Raw genomic sequence first — 24729 nt, 5'->3', positions numbered from 1 at the left:
GATGTTTCGAAATGGGACCGACCTAACACCCAATCAAATCACCGCTCAGCTCCTGGCCTGCTGCGAGCCTGAGTTAAAAGCTGCATTATTCTGGGAAACGCCAACAATAGCCAGCAGCCCTGAGGCAGCGGTCTTAGACGCCATGAAACGTCTCACTGTGGTGAGCATGGCACTAAGTGTGCGACATGCAGCACTGTTTCAGACGAAGCAGGAACCAAGGGAGCACGTCAGGCAGTATGTGGCGAGACTGCGCGGGTTGGCCAATGTCTGCCAGTGGACCAAAACTGGTACCTGTACGGTGGCCACCTGCTCTGGCGCCATCGCCACAGACTACACTGAAGATATTGTCAAACTGGTTCTCTTAACTGGTCTGGCAGATGACGACATCAAGAAGGAGGTCTTCGGGACGACAGACATTGATACACCGACACTGAATGAAACTGTCAGTCATGACAGAGCAAGGCAGGTTTCACTACTGTCATGTGCCGATGGGCTTCCTCGCATCGCAGGATGCCTACGCACAATGGTATGATGCCATCATAGCTGATGTATCTAGAAAAACCAAATGCGTCGACGACACCATCATATGGGACACGGACTTGAAGGAACATTGGTGGCGAGTGATCGACTATCTGGAAGTAATAGGCCACAATGGTGTGGTCCTCAGTCCAGCGAAGTTTCAGGTTGCTATGACAGAAGTGGAGTTTGCAGGGTTTCAGATAACCAGGTCCGAAGTGAGACCTCTACCTAAGTACCTGAATGCCATTGCGATGTTCCCAAGACCAGCCAATATCATGGATGTACAGGCTTGGTTCGGCCTCATTAACCAGGTGTCACACTATGGCAGGACCACGGACATGATGGCACCATTCAAGCCACTCCTCAGCCCCAAGGTCAGCTTCAGATGGGATTCAGCCCTGGAAGAGGCGTTCCTTCGATCAAAATAGGCAATCATCAACGCAATTAAAGCAGGGGTCGAGATATTTGATCCCAGCAAGCTGACGTGCCTCAACCCTGACTGGTCTAGAATGAGGGTGGGTTACTGGCTCTGCCAGAAACATTGCAGCTGTGACCACACTATTCCTGGGTGTTGTGCAGATGGGTGGAAGGTAGCACTAGCGGGGTCTCGCTTCTTAAGGGACACTGAGAAGTGGTATGCTCCAATTGAGGGGGAGGCCTTGGCCGTCGCATGGGCACTGGAAGATAGCCACTTCTTCACCATGGGATGCCGGGATCTCATCATAACGATGGACCACAAGCCGCTTGTGAAAATGCTTGGGGATCAAGCACTAGATGACATCACCAATCCGAGGCTCTTCCGACTGAAACAGTGCACTCTAATGTGGCAGTACCTGATTGCGCACGTCCCCGGCAAGACCATCCCAGCAGCAGATGCAACATTGCAGTACCCATCAGCCACAGACCCAAAGGACACAGCCAGTGAAATTTGTGCTTTGTCACCTATCCGGGTCCCGGCGGGCACCCACGATGACCTGGAGGCACTCCTTGTGGCGGCAGCAAGATCATCAGTGGAGTCTCTCAGTGCAGTCACATGAGAGAGAGTCAAGGAGTGCACCTCCGCAGACCACGACCTCCAGCTGCTCACACCACTAGTGGAGTTCAGGTTCCCACCATCCTGGGATGCCTTACCAGAGGAGCTGCAACCATACTGTCAGTACAGTGACAGGTTATCCATAAGAACATAAGAATGGAGGAACACTGCAGAAGGCCTACTGGCCCATGCGAGGTAGATCCTTATCAAAACGACTACTACCTAAAGCTTCCCAAGAAATAACTCCCATACCCAATGACACCAATCAAACCCAGCCCCTCCCCTCACAGATTAAGTCGTCATGATGGACCATAGGATCGTGATACCACAGGGATTTCGGAATGAGGTCCTATGGACGCTTCACGCAGCTCACCAAGGCAGCAGTCGCATGCACAGTAGGGCAGTAGGTGTCGTCTTTTGGCCAGGCATCACCAGAGACATCGAGAGCACACGTTCCAGGTGCCATGCCTGCTGGGGAATGTCACCCTCCCAGCCTCGTATGCCACCTGTACAACCATTTGTACCAAGCAACCCCTTCCAAGCCATTGCTGCTGACTTTTGCGTAGTGCATGGCACTGGGTACCTAGTCATCGTGGACAGGTTCAGTGGCTGGCCACACATTGTCGAATCCAAGTTGGGTGCCAAGGGCTTCATCATGGCCCTTCTCAATTACTTTGCAACATTCGGTGTTCCTGAAGAACTGAACACAGATGGAGGCCCGGAGTTCATCGCAAAAGAAGCCGAGTCACTTCTGCGACGATGGGGAGTGAGCCATCGCCTTTCATCGGCACACCACCTGCAGTCCAACGGGCGAGCAGAGGTAGCTGTCAAATCAATGAAGCGCTTACTGACATCGCACATGGATGCAAACGGGAGTGTCGAGGTGGTGACTGCTGGCTTCCTTCAGTATCGAAACACGCCAGACCCTCAGACCAGTATGTCACCAGCACAAATCATCTTTGGCAAGAATCTTTGGGATCTGCTACCCATTGCTCCAGGTACGCAGGTATTCACCAACCCATTGATTCACCCCGGGTGGCATCAAACATGGGATATGCAAGAAGAGGCCCTCCGGCTAAGATTCGCCAAACAAGTCGATGATCTACAGCACCACACCCGGCAGCTTCCCCCCTTAGTGCCCAGCAATCGAGTGCTTTTGCAAAACCAAACTGGGAATCACAGCACGAGATGGGACAGGACCGGTGTGGTGGTGGAATTGAAGCCGTATGACCAGTACTTGGTCAAAGTAGATGGCTCGGGATGGATTACTTTGTGCAATCGGCGGTTCCTGCACCACATTCAGGGGCTGGCCAATGCCAACCAGCCCTTGCCACCACTATAACCTGTTCCCCCACCTCCCGACACCCTACCCCCGCCAGCATGTAGTGCAGCACAGAGCAGTGAGCAGCCTCAGGCACCCAGTGGTGACGTAGCGACCACACCCCCCACAGTCGCACAACACAGAGATAACCCCAGAGCCTCCCATGGAGCATGCAGACCAGGCACTCCCACAGGCACAAGAGCCAGCACCCAGCCAGACCATCGCACAACACAATCCCATGTCGCCACCTCCAAGACCACGCAGAGACAAACGTCCGCCAGCGTACCTACGGGATTATGTCACAGAGTGATGAGTTTCCCGCTGGAAACTGGGGGGTATGTGGGATGGAGATGGGGTGACACAGAGTGAGTCAAATTCAGCGGGTTGGCGGCGCCAGTGTGCTGCCTGTAGGTGAGGCAGAGAAACGTGAGTGTAAACAAAGAGAGCTTGAGGCCGACGGAACACATTTCCTTCCTAATACCTAACTTAATAGTCACGTATTATGCCATAAATACTGTGCCAGTCAATGATATATCAGGGCTAGGAAGTACAACGTGTACTCACAACGTCAGGTTGTGCATCCTAATTTGTGTGTTTTGTCTCTTTGCAGCTAGGAGCACTCGTTATGTTGTACCTGAATAAAGGATTACCAACACACACCCGAATGTCTCTTTGACCATCTATAGTGACTTAATCTGAACTTCACATTCCGCAGCACTTTAACAAATCTCAAATACAAGCTGTGAGAACAAACACATTGTCTAAGAGCTAGGTATTGACTTTCAGTCAGTAAGGGGATATTGGGACTGTCGACTGATTCGTGTTTAATTTGACTGGCATGACACATTAAGTGAGCAAGCAAAAGTGACTGGGACATCTTCTCAGGGAACTTACTCAAGGACATAAAAGCAAGAATAATAAAGAGAATGAAAATTGACAAGTCACACTGTAGAGCAAGGGAAACTCACGTAAAAAAAATACTGAACTGGATAAGCAACACTGATAATTAAGAAAAATTGTACTTTACTTAAATCAAATTTACTCAAATTTACTTTAAATTGAATTAATGGCACAGTGCATTGTCTTTACTCTCAATTCAATAAGGAAATTCAACAATAAACGGTAAATCAAACAAAAAAATGATGAAATGGAATCAATGTGAAGGCTTACTCAGCCCTGTAACAACTTCAGTAAGTATTACTAAGGCTGGCTCCTCCTCAGGAAAATTAATGAATAGAAAACGAAATAATAATTCACAAAGATAAACACTTTATTATTTATTAAAGCAAACATAAAACAATAAAACATGACAGGTATATCCTATTTGAAAGAAAAATGAAAAATGAAATGAATAAAAAAACATTTGAACTCAACGCTAATATATATATTGGGGTGTCTGGTGTTGGTGACACTGTGTTGTTGAAATCGTAGCCGTTGCTGATGATGAGGGGAGGGGGTCGCAGGTGTTGGTTACGACCCACTGGCTAGTTCTTCACAGTATAGCCGTGAGTATTATATCCTGATGACAGGAAAGCAGGTTCTTTACCACTGCAATGATGAGGGGTTACGTCCTGCAATTTCATACAGGTGCACAGGTAATTAAATCCAAAAAGGGGACGTCTCAGGACGTTAGTCCTTCTCCATTAGTTCTTCTCGTTGATTGACAGGTGACCCACTCTGTCATCCAAGCTGGAAAGATAGACAGGTTACCCACTGCTTAAATAATCACTCTCCATGATAAGTACAATACACAAAAGACGTGGTAATTATTACAACAGTCAACTTAGAGCAAGACTGAAAGGACTAAGTTTATTATTGGTCAAAAGTGAAGCTTTTAACCAATAAATCCACTAGAATACAAGGCAGGCATGTACTTACAGTAGTGTTGGGAGCTGTGAGTCGAGTGATTTACTGTTTGACCAGAGCCCCACACGTCACCTTTTGTGGGGAGGGGAAGAGGGAAGGGAAGGGATAGTGGGAGCTAGACTTGCCCTACCTTAACAAGTAGCCAGCAATGAAACTATTGTTACTATATACACCCTCGCTACTCCTATCTATTGAACTTTTCCCTCACACTCCACCATACCAAAACTTATAGTCAAGGAGTATAAGAAGAATAGGCGAGGAAAAAGTTCTAACATGTGGAAGTCGTGTAAGGCAAGAAATCTTCTTCTGACTGTCACGACTTAACCAGTCAGAGAAATAATTGGTTGAACCATTGATATACACAATATGGAACTTAAAAGCCTGGAGTGCCAATGTCCACCTCAAGAGGTGACTGTTGGTTCCCTTAAAAGTTTCTAGGTATATCAAAGGTTTGTGGTCCGTTTCTAAAATGAATTCTTTTCCCAGCAAATAAAATTTAAGTTTGGAGATTCCCCACACAAGGGCCAAACATTCCTTTTCTATGGTGGAGTATCTCATTTCTGCGGGAAGGAGTTTCCGGCTTAGGAAGCACACAGGGAAGGGAGTACCATTATGGTATTGTAGTAACACCGCACCTAAGCCAGTATTGGAGGCATCAGTTCTTAAACAAAATGTTTTATTAATATCTGGAATCTTAAGTATAGGGTCTTTCGAAAAGATGCTTTTAATCTCATTAAACTTTTCCCGAGCTACGTCGGAAAGTTCAAGAGGTTCCTTCACAGACTTTTTAAGGAAGTCGGATAAGATGCCTGTAAGATCAGTAAGGTTCGGGATAACCCTTCCATAAAAATTTACAGAACCAAGAAAGCTACGCATGAGCTTCTTGGTTTTGGGGAATTTAAATTCTAATAAAGCTTTGATCTTACTGGGGAGAGGCTGCAGAGAGTTATTAGAAAGTATCAGTCCAAGATATCTAATCCTGTTATACCCAAGGAAGCATTTCTTCGGCTTGGCAGTGAGGCCATGTGAGCGTAACCTACGCAAAACTGATGTTAATGTTTGGATATGTTCGCCCCACGTGGATGTCATTACGTAAATGCTATCAAAATAAACTGAAACATTTGGCATGTTACCCAAGACCTTTCTCATCAGTCTCACGTAGGTAGCACAGGTAGTTACCAAACCGAAGGGCATAGTTCTATATTGCATCAGTCCTTGGTGTGTAGGAAAAGCGATGTACTGCTTAGAAGAAGGATCTAACATTACTTGATGATATGCCTGCACAATATCAATCTCTGAAAAGAAGGAAGCGTCATAAAATTTGTGTAGATCACTATCTATTAAGATAAGATAAGATAAGATTTCGTTCGGATTTTTAACCCCGGAGGGTTAGCCACCCAGGATAACCCAAGAAAGTCAGTGCGTCATCGAGGACTGTCTAACTTATTTCCATTGGGGTCCTTAATCTTGTCCCCCAGGATGCGACCCACACCAGTCGACTAACACCCAGGTACCTATTTGCTGCTAGGTGAACAGGACAACAGGTGTAAGGAAACGTGTCAAATGTTTCCACCCGCCGGGAATCGAACCCGGGCCCTCCGTGTGTGAAGCGGGAGCTTTAGCCACCAGGCCACCGGGTGACTCTAATTAAGGGCATAGGCTCAGCATCCCACCGAGTTATAGCATTAAGGCCTCTGAAGTCAATAGCAAGTCTATATGAATTATCCTCCTTCTTAACCATGACTACTGGTGAGCAATATGCAGATACTGAAGGTTCAATGATCTTTAGTTTTAATAATTTGTCTACCTCTCGGTCAAATGCATCCCTAAGGTGAACTGGAACTGGGTATAATTTCCGTTTGATAGGATTGTCCGTCACTAAGTCAATCTTATGGACTACCGTGGAGGTAACACCTGGAATATCAGTAAAGACGTCTGAAAAGTTACTCACACATTGAAGTAGTTCACGTCTCTTATGGTCATCCAAAGATTCATTAATATTAATGTTGGTTGCGCCCGAGTGGTCAAAAGTCACCAAGTCATGTAGTTCTTCATCATAGTCTAAGTTAGAGGTGTCAATTATGCACACCTTATATTCTTCAGTTGTCGTATCAAGTTCGTGTGGAAAAATTAAGTCAAAGTTATTAAGGCAGTTAACCGAATTTCTTCGGTAATATTTCTTAAGGATGTTGATATGATAAAGCTTAGGTTTCCCCTTGACTTCTATGAGGTAGTCAACTTTCCCACAAATTTTTAATACTTTATATGGACCTTTCCATGCTACTAATAATTTATTTGACTTGATAGGCAAAAGTACAAGAACTTCATCTCCTACTTTAAAACTCCTCCTCTGACTTTTGGAATCAAAATAGGTTTTGTACTGGTCCATTGACAAGCTTAGGTTTTTCGAAACTATGTCAGAGGTCTCCTCAAGTTTGGATCTAAGGTCAAGGAGAAACTGGTAAGAAGACTGAACCTCAGCATTTACCTCCTCATTAGTCCATAAGTCATGAAGGATGGACAATGGGCCTCTGGCCTGTCTACCATAGAGAAGTTCAAAAGGTGAAAACCCCAAAGAGTCACTGGGAACTTCCCTCATGGCAAACAAAGCACAGGGTGGGTAACGATGCCACTCCTTAGGTTTAAGGGAGCAAAGTTTCCTTAAAATGGACTTGAGAATCGAATGCTGGCGCTCAATCCTCCCATTACAGCTGGGATGATAGGGTGTGGTGAAGAGAGGCTTCACTCCCAGAAGTTGGTATAGATGTTGCATTAAGTCAGATGTGAATTGTGTCCCACGGTCAGACAAAATTTCTCTAGGGATGCCCACTCTGGAGAAGATGGACAAAAGGGCTTCAGCCACCTCTGTAGTAGTTATGGTCTTTAAGGGTATGGCTTCAGGGAAACTCGAAGCATAATCAACTAATGTTAATATATATCTATGTCCCCCAGATGAAAGTGGAGATAAAGGACCAACGATGTCAATAGCTACTCTTTCAAACGGTACCGTAAAGATAGACATTTTGACCATAGGTACTCGCCTGGTACCTCGGGAGGATGACAGTTGGCAAACTTTACACGATCTACAATAGGTAGTGACATCTGAGGACATTTTTGGCCAAAAATAGGTTTCCCTAATTTTATTTAAGGTTTTACGATGCGAGAAATGTCCGGCCACTGGCAGGTCATGAGCCATTTTAAGAACAGTCTCTCTGCATTGACTTGGAACAACTAAGATGGAATAGTCTGTCTCATCTGAATTTAATTTGAATACTGACTTGTACAAGATACCTTTCATATATTAAAATTTATATGAAAAGTTTTTCCTTTGGATAACTTGATTTTGTTTAGCGGCATTATGGCAATCCTGAAGAGAAGGGCAATTACGTTGTAAATTGACAAAGGAGTCCTTCGATATATCTAAAGGCTTAAAGTCAGGGAAAATCAAAGGATGGATAGTAGGAGAAGCCTGGGCTTTGGTCTGAGCCCTAGTCAAGACATTGATGGTATCGGAGGTGATATCTTCACTTTCATCTAACAAGTGAACCGGTGATCCTACTGCCTCGCTTTCGAGAGTAGCATCACTGGTTTTTAATCCCACATGAATATCGCGAGACATTGTCTCATCTGAACTTTCGAGGGGCTTCTCTGACTCTACAGGAAGAGGATCTGAAACACTTATATCCATCCTTGGTGATGAAAGGTCAACCTCAGAAGGAAGAATGGCCCCTTTTACATTACCTATTAGTACGGAGCAAGAAGTGATGGGAGCTAGTACGGCTTCAGACCAACCTGTGAACCATTTAGACCTAATGTAACAACGGATGGTAGGAAAAGTGTCCGTACGGCCCAAGTAGTCTGAAAGTATAGCAGAGGAATGAGTTTCTTTAAGGTTAGGGAACAGCTTATCCAGTGTCTCGTAAAATGGTAGATACATTAAGTCCATTAACTGTTCCTGAACAGAAGGGTGCTTGGTCATTACAGTCTTTAAAACATCTTCCAACTTTTTGGACCTTCTTAGAAGGACAATCTGGACGTTTATGTCCCTTAACACCACACAAATGACAAACAGGAATAAAAGAAGTCATTTTACTTTCCACTAGAGGCTTTGATTTCTTAAGGTCTGATGAACCCTTGCCCTTAGGGTTCGATCCCTTTAGGTCTTTATAGGAATTGTGAGCCTCAGCATACAGGTCAGCAGCCTCAGCAACTTCCTCAGCCTTAATCAGGTTACGTTCTCTGATGAATGTTCGTATCTGATGGGGAAGAGCTGTCAGGAACTGGTCAGCAACCATGAAGTCTCTAAGAGATTCATAACTGTGATCAATTCCTGAACTCTCTATCCAAAAGTCGAACAAACGAAAGAGTGTTACCTGTAACTGCTGAAAGTTCTGGCCAGGCTGTAAGGTGGCATACCTGAAATCTTTCCTGTAAGAATTAGTGGTTTTTTGATATGCTTTAAGGATTGCCTTCTTCAGTAGGTTATAATTACATATGATATCCTGCGACAAAGTTGCATAGATATTCAAGGTTGTACCAGAAAATAACATTCCTAACCTGGTAGCCCAGGTGTCAGCAGGCCATTCACAGAGGGTAGCGGTATTTTCAAACCTGACAATGTATGAAGTTATGTCTTCCCCCTCTGTGAAGGGAGGTAAATTAGGTGTTGGAATATGTGCACTGACTGCACATTGTTCCATTACTCCTTCCTCTAATTGTTGTTGTGTAAAAGTTAACTTTTTATTCTCTAATTCGAGGCGAGATTTTTCGAGCTCGCGATCCTTTTCTCTCTCTATTAACTCATGTTCTCTAGCTTTTTCCTCAACTTCTCTATCCTTTGCTCTTTCCTCAAGTTCTCTTAATTTAACCTGTTCCTCACGTATCTTAGCTTGTTCCTCACGTTCCCTAGCTCTTTCCTCACGATCAAGTCTATCACCCTCTTTTTGGTCTTCTCACTCTCTTTCTAACTGTCTTTCTCAGATTTCTCTCTCAATTCTCTCTCTCTCTCCCTTTTCTCTTCTCTTTCCCTTTCTAGCTGTCTTTCTTCTCTCTCAGTTCTCTCTCTTTCAAGTCTTTCCTGGATCTTAGCACTAATGAAAGATTCTAAATTTTTCCCTGTTATTCCTAACTTGCTTCCAGTGTTCATCCAAAACTGGTATTCCTCCATGCTTGCAAGAATAACTTAAACTATCAGGGGAAATGAAACGGGTATTAAAGAAAATGGATGGTTCAATTCCTGCTCCGCTCAAACTGTAAATAAACCAGAGGGCTCGATCCCTGCTTCAATTAAACAATATGTATTAATTAAAACAAAGGGTTCTATGCCAGCTCCGAGCAAACAGTAAGTAGAATGGGGTCACTTGACCATCCAATCTTCTCACCAACAAATCAAGAGTGCCCTATGACAGTTCCCTTGATATAATAAAGAGCTCAATGAAACAAATTGTCACTGGAAAATCTCGGGTCCCTAGAGTCTAATCCTCCAAAGTGTTTCAAGCTCACAAGAAAGGTGGCAGAATTAACTATTATATCCTGCCTGACTTGACTTACAATAAATTGAGACTATAACAATCACCAAATCTTTTAAATACCTGTACCGTAGTCCTACCATAGAGAATAATTACTCATGGCTGGTGGTAACCGTCTGTGGTATGCGGCATTGAAGTTCCAATGGTAGATTCGAGATGGAGTTGAATCTTGATTCAGTGGAGTTGATCCTGGCAAGGTCGCCACTTGTGAAGGCTTACTCAGCCCTGTAACAACTTCAGTAAGTATTACTAAGGCTGGCTCCTCCTCAGGAAAATTAATGAATAGAAAAAGAAATAATAATTCACAAAGATAAACACTTTATTATTTATTAAAGCAAACATAAAACAATAAAACATGACAGGTATATCCTATTTGAAGGAAAAATGAAAAATGAAATGAATAAAATAACATTTGAACTCAACGCTAATATAAATGTTGGGGTGTCTGGTGTTGGTGACACTGTGTTGTTGAAATCGTAGCCGTTGCTGATGATGAGGGGGGGGTCGCAGGTGTTGGTTATGACCCACTGGCTAGTTCTTCACAGTATAGCCGTGAGTATTATATCCCGATGACAGGAAAGCAGGTTCTTTACCACTGCAATGATGAGGGGTTACGTCCTGCAATTTCATACAGGTGCACAGGTAATTAAATCCAAAAAGGGGACGTCTCAGGACGTTAGTCCTTCTCCATTAGTTCTTCTCGTTGATTGACAGGTGACCCACTCTGTCATCCAAGCTGGAAAGATAGACAGGTTACCCACTGCTTAAATAATCACTCTCCATGATAAGTACAATACTTAAAAGACGTGATGATTATTACAACAGTCAACTTAGAGCAAGACTGAAAGGACTAAGTTTATTATTGGTCAAAAGTGAAGCTTTTAACCAATAAATCCACTAGAATACAAGGCAGGCATGTACTTACAGTAGTGTTGGGAGCTGTGAGTCGAGTGATTTACTGTTTGACCAGAGCCCCACACGTCACCTTTCGTGGGGGGGGAAGAGGGAGGGGAAGGGATAGTGGGAGCTAGACTTGCCCTACCTTAACAAGTAGCCGGCAATGAAACTATTGTTACTATATACTCCCTCACTACTCCTATCTATTGAACTTTTCCCTCACAATCAATAAATCTTGTGCAATATTAAGACAAACTGGGAAAGCAATTCACTCTAAAAAAAAAGACACACAAAGAATAAAATATTATGCACAGAACAAGAAATGTAAAACTGAAATCACAGGATATTGCACTGAGATAAACTGTAGCATTATTGCAAATAACAAATACCAATCAAAAAGTACTGCACAACACACTACATAAAAATTTCTGAAAGAAAAAAATTGATGGCAGCACATTACTTGCAAAAGAATCATTCCAAATGAGTCAACACTGCAATAATAAAAAAATTGCACACACAAGAAAATGCAGTTTACAAAACAATAAAAAAAATTATCAAGAAATGAAATGATTGAACACTTTTACTCTTAACTGCAGCTTAAGCAAACACTTACTGAACAAGCAAAGGAATGATTTACTTTAAAAATGGTTAAAAATTGCACTAAGAGTGAATTTGTTCAATGAAATATGAAAAATAATAAAGGGCAAAAAAATACAAAACAGAGAAAGGTTAACACACAAAATAAGGGAGGAACACAACACATCTCCTGTTCTTCAAGTTTCTCCTACGTATGGATTGATGAAGCCACTGTGTGGCGAAACGTTTCCTCAATAAAGATACCCAAGAGTTGCACATGAGTCTAATTTATCAACATGTCGGTTCTCTGAACCATTCATCTACAAACCTGTCAGACACTGCAACTTCTTGGGATCTTAATACTTAGGAATTCTTCGCTTGCCTAATTCTTGGGCACGACCTACTTCCACATTGAACAAATGTGACACCACCTATGACTACTGCACCTCTCCTGCCATACAGTTTATAAGCTGCTTCTCCGCTCATATGCCGTATTCTATTCAAGATTTATGGACTGAACACATCGACTCAAGGTTGAGGGACTGATTACCTCATTCTCCTCCTGTTCTTCAAGTTTCTCCTACGTATGGACTGATGAAGCCACTGTGTGGCGAAACGTTTCCTCAATAAAGATACCCAAGAGTTGCACATGTGTCTAATTTATCAACATGTCGTTTCTCTGAACCATTCATCTACAAAAGACACAAATGTTGGGAGAGAAAAAAAAAATAACTGAGACAACACTGAGTTGTGATGCAGAATATAAGATAACAAGTTACTGAATTACTTCACTGCATAAATTACTGGGCAAGGAACACAGTACTGTGAATACAAGATAATTTATGAAGTGTAAACACAAGTTTATACTGCTTACATATTGCACACAACAGGGAAAAATGGAAAAGTACTTATTTCACGTATATAAAAAAAATGATTACAACACAACAGACATAAAATAAAGCACGAAAATTAACACTGAAGAAAGAAGAAAAAAAATATTGCAAACAAGATATGATGAACACAGTCTAATCAAGAGTCACTGAATGTCACTAAGAAATCACTGGAAAAAAAATTGTCTCAACACTCGCAAATGTCTCTATAAAAAAATATTATCACTGTAGCGACTTTGGTGAAGAATGAGACTAGTGATGGTGGTGGAGGAAGGTAGTGGTGGAGTCTTGTGGGTGGCGCGGGACTCCACTACTCGGCAAATTATCGAAGTTTTTGCGCTTAAATCGACGATAGACGCACACAGGAAGCTTTTACGTTGGTGCACAGGGTCAAAGGAACAATCTTACGTCTTGACCCCCTATGTGGTCCGTAAAATATGGTCCTAGAGCCCGAAATAAGGGTAAAAAACACAGTGGTAGTAGGAAGTGTGGGTGGTTGAAGCAGTGCACTGAGACACTGAGTGGTGGCTGGGCCTATGGGATGGGATAAGTGGCATAAGCCACGCAACACCCACACTAGGCACAAAAATATTCTAAGCTGGGCTGGCTTAAAAAAAAAACACAAAATGCCACAACACCACAGGGATGGTAAATCACTCAGGATGGCTTAGAACTGGAAGCACAAGCGATGGTGAAGGCTGGAACTCACGTGGCTTGCTTAAGTACTGGGTTAAGTCACCTAGGTTAGTTGCTGGCTGGCTTAACCCGTCACACAGACTGGCTTGAGAACTTGTAACGATGAGCACAGCAGGGGTGGAAAGCTAGCTTAGCAGGCAAGGCTGGATGGTGTATGGCAGACTTCCCCCCACAGACTGGCTTGGTGGCTTGGCTTAATTTGCAAACCTGGGTCAACCCCTCAGAAGTAATGCAAATAAGCAGATAAAACACTAATACAAAGACTGACCAGGAAGTAATGCAGAGAGGCTGGCGAGTGCTGGGCCGAAGGAGCAGGCTGTTTAGTTAGGCCGCCATGCATCACACACACAATGTCCTCGTCGGCTGAGAGAATTTATCTCCAGACATCTACATAAATACCAAATTTATGTGCTCACCACTGCCACCATTTGTTGGGGAGGGTTCGTGGAGATGTGATGGTTGGAGTTAAATGCACTTGTTGGATGGTAACACATATATTGGCAGAGTGTGAAATGGGGGAAACCCAACCTGCCTGTCCTGTTGCTTGGTAGGTCTACCGGGAACTGAGAGCGAGACAGCGCATGCCATGCACTCATGTGGCATCACGTGACATCACACATGCTAGTCACTGAGCCTAGCAAGGGGTCATGTATGTAAAACATGTGGATGGTACTAACTATGATACTCAGATAAGCTATACAACACATGTAGGGGATCAGCAACTATGCTGACATCTTCAGGTGCAGTAAAGTTCACAGCGTTGGGAAGGATATTGAAGATGTCTGCTGAAGGTGTGGAGTCTTGAAAAATTGAATGCAAGCATGTTGTCCAGACGGAATAGTTCGTTAATAGAGGTGTTGAAAATGCCGGGGTTTGCTGCATTTGCAAGGTGTGCATACAGCTTGCAAATGCCATCGAATATAATGATAAAATAGGGATCTATCTGCTACCTGGAGGATATTCTGGGGATCAACGCCCCCGCCGCCCGGTCCACGACCAGGCCTCCCGGTGGATCAGGGCCTGATCAACGAGGCTCTTAGTGCTGGCCGCACGTAGTGCAGCGTACGAACCACAGCAGGACTGATCCGGCACTGACTTTAGGTATCTGTCCAGCTCCCTCTTGAAGACAAGAAGGGACCGGTTGCTAAGATAAATTAATGGACCATAGGTTCTGAACACAACTAAATCCATTGCAGTAACGACATGTAATCGATAGTATATTGAGTCATTCTGCCAAGATTGATGTTGCATTTTTACATTCATGAGAGTATTCCTCAAACTTTATGATATGTCTAGTCACACGTTTGATTACAACAATTTTTAAAGCCTAAATCTAACTAAAAAAATACAGTGGATCATTAATGATTATTGCCATGTATCATATATTTTATGTTCTCAATTTCCTTCATTTTTAGAAGGTTGATAGGTTTACTCTCATTTCTTGTCAATTCATCATAAATATTAAGCTCACTCAATAATATAATCTTGGATCATAATGGGAAGCTAATTTTTCTGTCCTCTGTTATGAGATACTGTGGCAGTTTTTCTGAGATAACACTGCACACCCCACAGCTAGTTGTATCATGAACATGGCACTGGGCAGATGGCGGGATAATGGGATAGTGACAAAAATAAGGGCCGAGGGTGAGCGACATTCCACCAGCACACATCCTGTGTTCGTTTTCGTGGTGACAAGTTGTATGAATAAAGTTGAAATTTCATTAACTGAAACTGATTTTCTTTATAATAACACTGTTCTTGCAGTATCATGATATAATCTGGTCGTAATTTGTTTTCAAATCTAATAATACACACTCAGAAACAAAGATTAAGTGAGGTCGAAGTCTGGGGCTGTTGATGTAACAATATCAGTTGTTGTTTACAGCACTAAGTGGCCTCAGTTTACACCCTATTGAAAAAAGTGAACTGATGCGAATGAAGCAGAGAGGCTCACTGTATGATGGTTGGTTGCTTGGTAAGGTTTGTCTGGAAACAGGACAAGTGTCTCCTGACGCGGGTCTTAGTCATATGATGACTAAGCTGGAGCTTTTGATGAGATAATAGACCAGTTTAAGATGTAAAGAAGAATAGAACTGATGTACAAGTGAATTAAGTAAGTAAAATTATCTGGTGCTTTTATTTTTAAATTTTTGAGTAAGATAAAATTCATCTCTTATTTTGAAATTTATACAATTTATAGAATATTAGAAATTCAGTTTATTAATTCCAGATAATTCATATCATTTGCAATTTGCAATCCGTACTATATATAGATATAACCTTAAGTTTGTATGTTTATTTTTGAGTAGTAGATTCAGCACAGTAGCACAGTGCACACCTTGTGACAACCATCATACGCCACTGCTTAAAACATTTCTAGACAACTGTTCTATACAGAGTGGAGTGCCGGGTGCCTCCAACCTGGCCTTTCTGGTTGAGACTGCGTTCCTAAACACAGGCCTGCGTCTAGGCCATCATTCAGACTTTTCCATTTTTGTGTTTTGCTACCGAAGTGACGTTGCAAAGTGAATAGCTTAAATCAACCTTATTTCCCCACCCCTGTGGCTGTTGTGCAATGGTGATCGGTTGTTTTGCGATTAATTACAATACTATTATGTATATAAAGGCGATATAAACAGGGTACAAGAGATATCCAGCAAAATAATGTACTCAGGTTGGATCAATTTAAATTTAAGTAGGAAGTGTATAGGAAAGAACTGGTTCAGGAGTAGAGTTGTTAATGCGTGGAATAATCCGCCAAGTAGGGTCACTGAAGGTGAAATCTTTAAAGGCTTAACAAATCAGAAAAAAATATGAGTGTAAAGGGTTAGATATGTGAATCAGCCTAATATGGGTCAGTAGGCCTATTTCAGTTCCCCCTCATTCTTATGTTCATACTACGAGGTACGAGAGCATTTTCAGTACCAAGGAGTCCTAGAAAGACTCATAAACATTATCTTGCGCTCTAAGGTGCTAAATCCGCACATGTGATTCAGCTTAAGGTTTGGTGGAGTCTATTAGGTTTTTATCCGTCATTCAATTAGCTAACCAGGATATGTTGCTTCGCCACTTTGAAGTACTGAATCTCCCTGTGACTCTTAGATATATTAGGTTGTGAGCTCTGCGGCATGTTGTCTACCCTCTGCTTATGTGCTAACTGATATATCAAATTAGGTTGTGAGCCCTGTAGTATGTTGTCTACCCCTTCCTCATATGCTGACTGAGATATAAAAGGGTATGAGCCCAAGAGTATGTTGTTTACGTCCTCCTGATGGGCTGACCGAGATATGGAAGGTTGTGTGCTACTGAAAGGATTATCTTTGAGGCTACACGAAGGCATTTTTTAAGAATTTTTCGAAGGGAAATAAATATGAGGACAAGGATGATAATAATAAGTTGAATTACTGAGGTCCAAAAATAAAATTGGTGATCAGGAGTGTGTGGAAGTCGTGTTGGACAAATGGAATCGGTCACATGCGGGGGTTCTTCAGGAAAGGTGGAAAAGGCAGAGCAGTTTACCAATGTTTCCCCTGACAAGTTTTCGAGAGTAACGGCAGCCCCAGGGTCAAGCACCAGGGTAGCCATGGGTCGGTCATGTGTTGAAGAGAACCTGACCTTGCTGAATATATTGTTCCTGGACGACAGAACCATAGCGCTAGGTGAGACCTCGTTGATTACACAGTCATCGAAAAGCATTTTTTCAGACTCCCTGATGTTGAGGCTCTCCAGACGTGTGATGCTGGTATTCTGTACCTTGACAGATGCATTCCCACTCACCTCTCCCACCTTTAGGACACCTATACTTGAGCTGATGATCGTCAGCTGATCTTTGAGGCTTTGCAGTCTTATCTCTCTTATTTTAGAGTTCATAACATGCGCTTTGGTGACAGGGTCACCCAGGAGGTCGAGAGTGACATTTTGGAGTAAGGCGTTTATCCGCGAGCAGGAAGTGGATGGCTGACCGTTCACTCGAGCATCAGCAACGTTCCGAAGGTGTAAGTCGGTGCAAATGGAGCGATCGATTGTAAGGCGATGAATGTTCATAAGTATAACCTCGTTCTTTCCAACATGTCTCGAATCTAATAACACCAACTGTTGGGAAGAGAAGGTTAAATAAAGTTTTTATTAATACATTCTTCCTTGCTAAATAAATCAGAAAAAAATAAGCACTAAGTGTCTCCCTACTACTCATCCTCTCCCTCCTAACTCACTACATGACAACAATCTTCGAAACCTGTGATATGTGAAAAAATGACGTATTATAACATTACTTCAGATGTATCACAAAACATAGTACATAACGCCAACAAAAGAAATAAATTAACTTAAAAACAAAGGTATAAAAAGCTGTGTAAAGATGGGAAACATTTTGAATATTTTGTGGAGGTAAACATGGATAGTGAGAGAGAGATGGGACAGGAAGGATAAAATTCACTGGTCAACAACCAAAATGCTTCCGAGACCAGAGTAGCAATTTCCAACTAATTTTAGGTCACTGATAATGAATATCATGGTTAAAATTGTTTGTTAGCTCTACTTTTCAGTATACACCTACGTGTCACAACAGGTTCCAACAGGCTTGCGGCAGTGCGTTTCTTATCACACTCACAGTCTCACTGACCTTCATTATTGTTCCAGCAGTCATAGAAGGTGGTTGTGCTATGCAACTTTATATTTTGAAGTGAAAAGTACGTGATTTTCTTAGTGATGGGCTTGCAGGGCAGATACGCCAAGTACTGCTGCTTTTTATGTGAATGGGACAACCATGCAAGAGGCTCCCACTACATCAGGAGAGACTGGCCACCTCGTCAATCATGCTTAGACATGATAGTGGCCTTTTTTGTAATAAATATTTTATAACATGCAAAGCACACATTGTGAGCTTTACAAGGAAATAAAAATTTTGATTTGATCTGATTTGATTGGAACCTGGGATGAAAAACTGTTTAACATCCACCTCTCATTGAACCAAACAAAATTTTGCTACCACAGCTACACATAAACTTGGGGCTCATGAAAAACTTTGTAACAGCTATGGATAAATCCAGTCAGGGAGTCAAGTATTTAACATAAAAATTCCCCTTACTGAGCGACGCTGAGATAAGAGAGAGGGAGACTTTAATGGTCCTCAGATTCGAGAGCTTAAAGATGGTGACTTTGAATCAGATCTTCATGGGGAGGAGAAAGCTGCTTGGGAAGCCTTCAAGTTAGTGGTGAAGGGATTTCTCGGAAACAGAAGGGAAGGCAATTATAAATAGTTGGTGGAAAACCTTTTTCAAGGCTTATATGTCACTTATATTTCACTGAAAATCCACTTTTTGGGCTCACATTTAGACTTTTTTCCAGCAAAGTGTGGCACAGTTAGTGGCGAACATGGTGAAAGGTTTCACAAAGATATTTCAACCATGGAAAAATGGTACCAGGGCAAATGGTGCACAAGAATGCTTGCAGACAATTGCTGGACATTGGCAAGAGATGATTCTTCAGCCCACTATAAACGTCAAGCAAAAAGACAGAGAGTAGGTCTGGATTAGAGTTTAAAACATAGTGACACATATTGTACGTTATATTAAAATAATAAAATATTACATATCTCGTGTCTTTAAACCTATAGCCAATAAGCATTTTCAAGGTGATATTTGGATTCAGGACATAAAAATACATAAGAATTAACTAAACTCATTTAAGAAGCATGCAAGTTTTCAAAAACTGTTGACCAGTGGGAAGCCAAGCTTCAGAAGAGAACAGACAAACATCAGATCATTTCTGAATGGCGTGAAGTGGAAAAGCAACAAGAAGAATAGAAGTGTTTAAGATGACGGGATGTATAGGTAGTAAGTGCCAGGTCACAAATGAGAAAATCATAACCATGCTTTTGACACAGTATAGCTCGAGAGACTGGGGTAAAAAACTAGAACAGCAGAGAGGAATAACAGGGAAGCTACGACAATTAACCAATGAATACTTATCCAGCATTGTTCGTATCGCTCTTGGGCCGTACGGACAGGCTGCGCAGTAGCTCCTGACTCTGTTGATTGCTGCGCAGTTTTCCTCAGTGCACTCACAATGGCGGAAGGTGCACGTAGGCGAGTCAACACCGTCTGCCTTCAATTGGTGACAGGCTCGTTCAACAATCAGAATACACATCTACTGCTTACTGCGATACTCCGAGATACATATGGTATCAATAATGAAGATCTTTATGGTGTCTCTTTGAACGGAAATTCGAGGCTTTTTGTCAAATTCAGACAAAATAGTACTTACGAAAATATGGTTGCCACTTATCAGGATGTGATCAAAACTGTTAATCCTGGTGTCACTGTTCGCCTTCACGACGTCTCCCGTTTTTACACCTGGATCAAGGTACGAAACGTTCCTTTTGAGGCGGACGAGAGTGATTTGAGGAATGTTTTTGCACGCTATGGCACGGTTCATATGGCAACTATGGGACGGTGGCATGATGGTCCTCTAGTTGGTATGCTGGAGGGGTCTTTCTCCCTGAAAATGTCCCTCAAGCACCCTATTCCGTCGTATGTGGTTATGGAGGACTTTCGTATGCAAGTGTACGTTACGTACTCAGGACAAAGGCGTACGTGCAGGCTTTGTGGGATGTATGACCATATGGTGGCGCAATGCCCTACAAGACGTGATAAAACGACGGAAGTAAGGCGGTTTGATGTTTCAACGGAGCAGCGTTCATATGCTGCTGCTACACAACAACATATATTGCCTCGTAAATCATGGAGTGAGGAGATAGAGGGTGAGGTTGAAGACTCGCCGATACGTCTAACCCTCCCTGGTGCAGTGGAGGACGTGGGCGTGGTATCGGCGACGACAGAGGAAGATCTCGTTCATACTCAGGTTGACGTGGAGCAATCTATTCAAGAAGTTCTGAATGTTTTATTGGATGCTTCCACATCTGAGGGGCTTCACGGTGGTTTAGAGGATGTAAGTGTGAAGGAGAAGGACGGGGCATCCTCCGGGCATATTGCTGAACATCAGGTTGTGGTCGTGGAAGTTCATAGGAACAACAGTTCTGAAGATGAGATGGATACTGGCCGCAGTTCTCGTAAGAGAGTGGCGGTGATATCTGACTCTCAAGATGTTTTGACACCAGGACAACGGTCGGGGAACAAAGCATGGTGCGATGTGACTCGTAGAGACAAGGGCAAATCTACATGTGTTCAGCATGTCAAGGAGAACGACACAGGGGGGGGTGGGGGAAGAAGTGGAGATACACACAAGGGAACCAAGAATGTCAAGGTATCCAAGGGTAAACCTCCAATGAAACGTTCAAGTGTATTACTTTAAATATAAATGGGCTACGGTCTGTTGAAAAACGTAAGTATTTGGAGGTTTTGTTAAAAAATTATGTACCCGATGTTGTATTCTTACAAGAACACAATTATAAATCTTTAGGTGAATTGCTGATTCCTGAATATATTTTGTACATGGGCTGTTCTAATAGACTGAAAGGTGGTGTAGCAGTGTTAGTTAAAGAGGCTAGCCCGTTTTCTTTGCAAACATATGAGGTAGGAGAGGAGGGGAGGGTTGTTAGGGTTGATGGGGTTTGGGGTGGGGTACGGGTGGCCTTCCTGGGGGTGTACGGACCGGCGGAAGGTGACATGCGTGTAAAAAATGCGTTTTTTAGGGACGTGTTGGTGTACCATTTAAGATCACTGCCAGTCGTCACGATTATTGGGGGTGATTGGAATTGCATTGATCGTCGCAAGGATGTCGAACCGAGAGGGAGAGGTTTTTTTTCAGGATATTTAGGGGACCTTTTGCGGAGTGTTAATGTTACGGATGTGGGGGGGGGGATGAGGTGGGTGGGGTCATGCATACGTTCGTTAGAAGGGAGTATGCGGCAAGACTGGATCGCATATACGTTTCTAGAGGTGTCAGCGTCAGGAGTGTACGTGTGCTAAATGTGAGCTTTTCTGATCACAGAGGTGTTATGGCGGATGTTGACTGGGTAGGATTACCGAGGCGTTACAGAGGTTTCTGGAAGTTGAATGTGGGTTTAATGCACAAAAGAGGTGTGAGGGAAGATTTTGTGAGTGCTTGGAGAGGATGGTGGGCTGAATGGCAGGAGGGAATTGATATAGTCGAATGGTGGGATACTGTCGGTAAGGTGAAGGTGAGGAATTTTTATCAGCAGCAAGGAAAAGAAGACAAGAGAATGCAGTATGGGCTCTTGAACTATCTTGAAAATCAACTGCAAGCATGTTATACAAAGGGTGGGGGAGTGTATCCGGTGGTTGAAATTGAAAATTTAAAACGCTTAATTAGAGACTTTCACAATCGTATTTTTGATGCGGCGCGGATAGCAAGTGGAATTGATGAGGTTTTATGGGGTGACCGTCCTTCGGCGTTTGTCTTGCGAGAGCAGGGCAGACGCCGTAAGGCGACAGAATTAATGGGATTAGAGGTTCAGGAGTCATTGGGAAACTTTAGTAGGGGGCAGGTCCTTCAGTCAACGGAGGCTATGAATACCTTTGTAGACGCATGGTATGAATTGCAATACAAAAATGCTGGGATTTCTAAGGGGGCGCTGGGAGAAATGGGTGAATATGTACGTTGTAATCTAGAGTACATGGACAGGTTGGCTTTGAATGGACCTATAAGTGAAGAAGAGATTAGGTTAGCTGTGGAGGGTATGAGTGTAGGGAAGTCGCCGGGGATTGACGGAATCCCTTGTGATTTTTACAAGGACAATTGGGATTGTATTCGCGATTTTTTGGTGATATTATTTAATGCCATGAAAAGTAGTGGCATTATGGGACAGCAACAAAGAACAGGGGTGGTTGTTCTAGTCCCGAAAAAAAAATCTGGGAATTATATACATAATTATAGGGCAATTTCATTAATGTGTGGCGACTATAAAATTTTTGCGAAATTATTAGGAAATAGGATAAAACGGGTTTTGGAGAGAGTTCTGGACGAGGGACAATATGGTGTGCCAGGACGATCTATGTGTGTGGGACAAGGAATTATTCGCAGGTTCATTGAGGAAAGCGGGAGGGGTAATAAGGGTGGAATATTAGCTTTAGATTGGCACGCTGCATACGATTGCGTGGAGAGAGATGCATTATGGAAGTTTATGCAGTGGCAAGGTTTCGGAAAGGAAATTGTTAGTTGGGCACAGGTTTTGTACGAGCAGGCTACGTTTAGGGTGCAGGTAAACGGTAGGTTGGGAAAAGTTGTTAGGATGCATAGGGGATTACGGCAGGGGTGTCCTATATCACAAATTCTTTTTGCGATGATTCAGGACCCGTTTTTTAGAGCCGTGAGGGGGATTGTACGACAGGATGACAAGCAAGGTTGGGTGGGGGTACAATCAGGAATTATAGGTTACGTGGACGACACTACGGTTTTATTTCGTGGAGCCAAGGTTTTAGGAAAAGTGAGCGAATTGGTGGAATGTTTCGGGAAAGCAACCGGAATGACGGTTAATAGGGAAAAATCAATGCTTATGGAGGTGGGGGATTGTGCGGGTGTGGTATTAGGCCAGAGGGAAGGCTGGCCTTTAGTTAATCAAATTAAGGTGTGTGGGATTGTGCATAGGGATAACATACAGGATGCGAGGAAGGTGAATTCAAGTGAGGCTGTAGAAAGGGTTTTAGGTCGTTTAACAGGTTTGAGGGAAGGAGGCTTGTCTATACATCAGCGCGCAATTGTGGTGAATGTGATTTTGTTCAGTAAGTTGTGGCACGTGGCATGTATTTATCCGTTACATCCATATGATGAAAAGCGTATGTTAACGCGTGTATATAGATATATTTGGGGTTCAGGTTGTGATTGGTTAACGAGGGATGTGGTGTCGCTCCCGGTTGGCCGGGGTGGCCTGGGGCTAATGAATCTGCATAATAGAATGTTAGGCATGTATGTCAAGCATAGCTACTTGAGAGAGGGTAGAATGGCTGGCACGGGTTTGACCTGGATAAGACGGGACTTGGTACGTTGGTTGACCGGCACGGATGTAAAGAGATGTGAGGACATGTTGAGGATGTTAATTTATGTAAAAGATCCACGCAAGATCAAGATCGGCAAATTGGCACTGGTAGAGGGCAGGGAGGTAGTGGCTAAGGTGGAGGGAATATATCCAATGTATGCATGGAAGGACATATGGGGTCGTTTAAAAGCATTAAGGTTACGAGCCAAGGTCAGGGAGATAATGTTTAAATTTTTACATAATATACTGCCGTCTGGGGAAGTTTTAGCGAATAGGCGCGTGCAGGAGGGGGGGCTGTGTTGTGTGTGTGGAGATCCTGATACGGTCTTTCATGCAGTTTATTTCTGTAAGAGATTGGAACACGTAAGGTTGTGGTTTGGTAAGGTGTTAAGAATGGTGGGTGGGGGTGGGTTTAGTGTCTTAAGAGCTTTAAGTTTAGATGTGGGGGGGGTCGAAACACCGGTACAGAATGCAATCGGATATTTAGTGACGGATTTTGTATATACGTCATGGGTATATAGGCATTTATCTGTGAGGGAGAGAATCAGAGCACTGGTAGCGATATTTTATGGTACACAACAGAGAAATAAAGACATTACGGGAAACAGATGGTTTTTCTTATTTTCAAAGGGATATTGCAGATTCAAGGTCAGGGATTTATGGGAGTTAATACCTTAAAGGGTACACGAGGCTGGCTTCTTGAATATGTGAGAGTGAAGGTGGCTTACGATTGGTATGGGTGCGGTTTAATGTATAAATGATAGGTATGATCGTTAGTTTGGATGATGTTTTATTCAAACAAATATATATATACTATTGCTTGGAAACTAATTTTTGTTCTTAAATTGACGTGATTAAGAGAGTGGGTCTCTTGTGAAGCAAACTCATGAACTGCATGACAGGTGTTATGTAAAAGCACCTTGAGCAACTTATATATATAGTTTTTCATTTTATATTTTCCTTGTATCAGCCATGTGGATGATACCTGGTAATGTTCTGCTTGGGGTCTCCTGGGATATATGTTTTGGAATGTGATCAGATATGAGGGTAACAATTTTGTATTATGTGTACATAATCTCTCATGTGTGTGTGTATATGTGATAAGAATGTGGTGTGTGTATGTTGCATAATGTTACTTGTTTAGCAATTCAGAATTATCTCATGCTTTGTGTAATGTACTGAATATTTTTGTATCTTTGCAGTAGTCAAGTAAATTAACTACCAGTTTCATTACATATCGTTCGTTTTTTGATATTTTGTTATATATGCACTTGTTTATGTATTATGTCTTTACAAAGGTTTTATTGACATAAAATCAACCACTAAGGCATATTTGATGAATAGTTTCTCTTTGTTTATAATGTATATAAGAGGGTTTTAATTAAGGTAACGAAGAATTTGTATATTCTTGTGTTACCTTAGGATAGGTACATAAAGAATAGGGGACG

General features: G+C 42.7%; 2 protein-coding genes across 2 annotated transcripts in view; one reads left to right on the top strand and one right to left on the bottom strand.

The window, feature by feature from the left end:
- LOC128685465 (uncharacterized) overlaps positions 1–24729 on the top strand; it is a 175796-nt gene that overhangs the window by 28425 nt on the left and 122642 nt on the right. The gene's annotated exons all lie outside the window — the stretch shown is intronic.
- The window catches only part of LOC128705118 (uncharacterized), a 51228-nt gene continuing 37518 nt past the window's right edge, over positions 11020–24729 (bottom strand). Inside the window, exon 3 of the mRNA XM_070082203.1 lies at positions 11020–17418. Coding sequence (XP_069938304.1) covers positions 16585–17418 — 834 coding nt within the window. The 3' untranslated portion in view covers positions 11020–16584. The remainder of the gene's footprint in view (positions 17419–24729) is intronic.

Source organism: Cherax quadricarinatus, chromosome 1 (assembly GCF_038502225.1).
Source record: "Cherax quadricarinatus isolate ZL_2023a chromosome 1, ASM3850222v1, whole genome shotgun sequence".
Classification (NCBI taxonomy): Eukaryota; Metazoa; Arthropoda; class Malacostraca; order Decapoda; family Parastacidae; genus Cherax; species Cherax quadricarinatus.
Note: the sequence above shows the minus strand (reverse complement) of the source record. Positions and strands in the feature narration are given on the sequence as shown.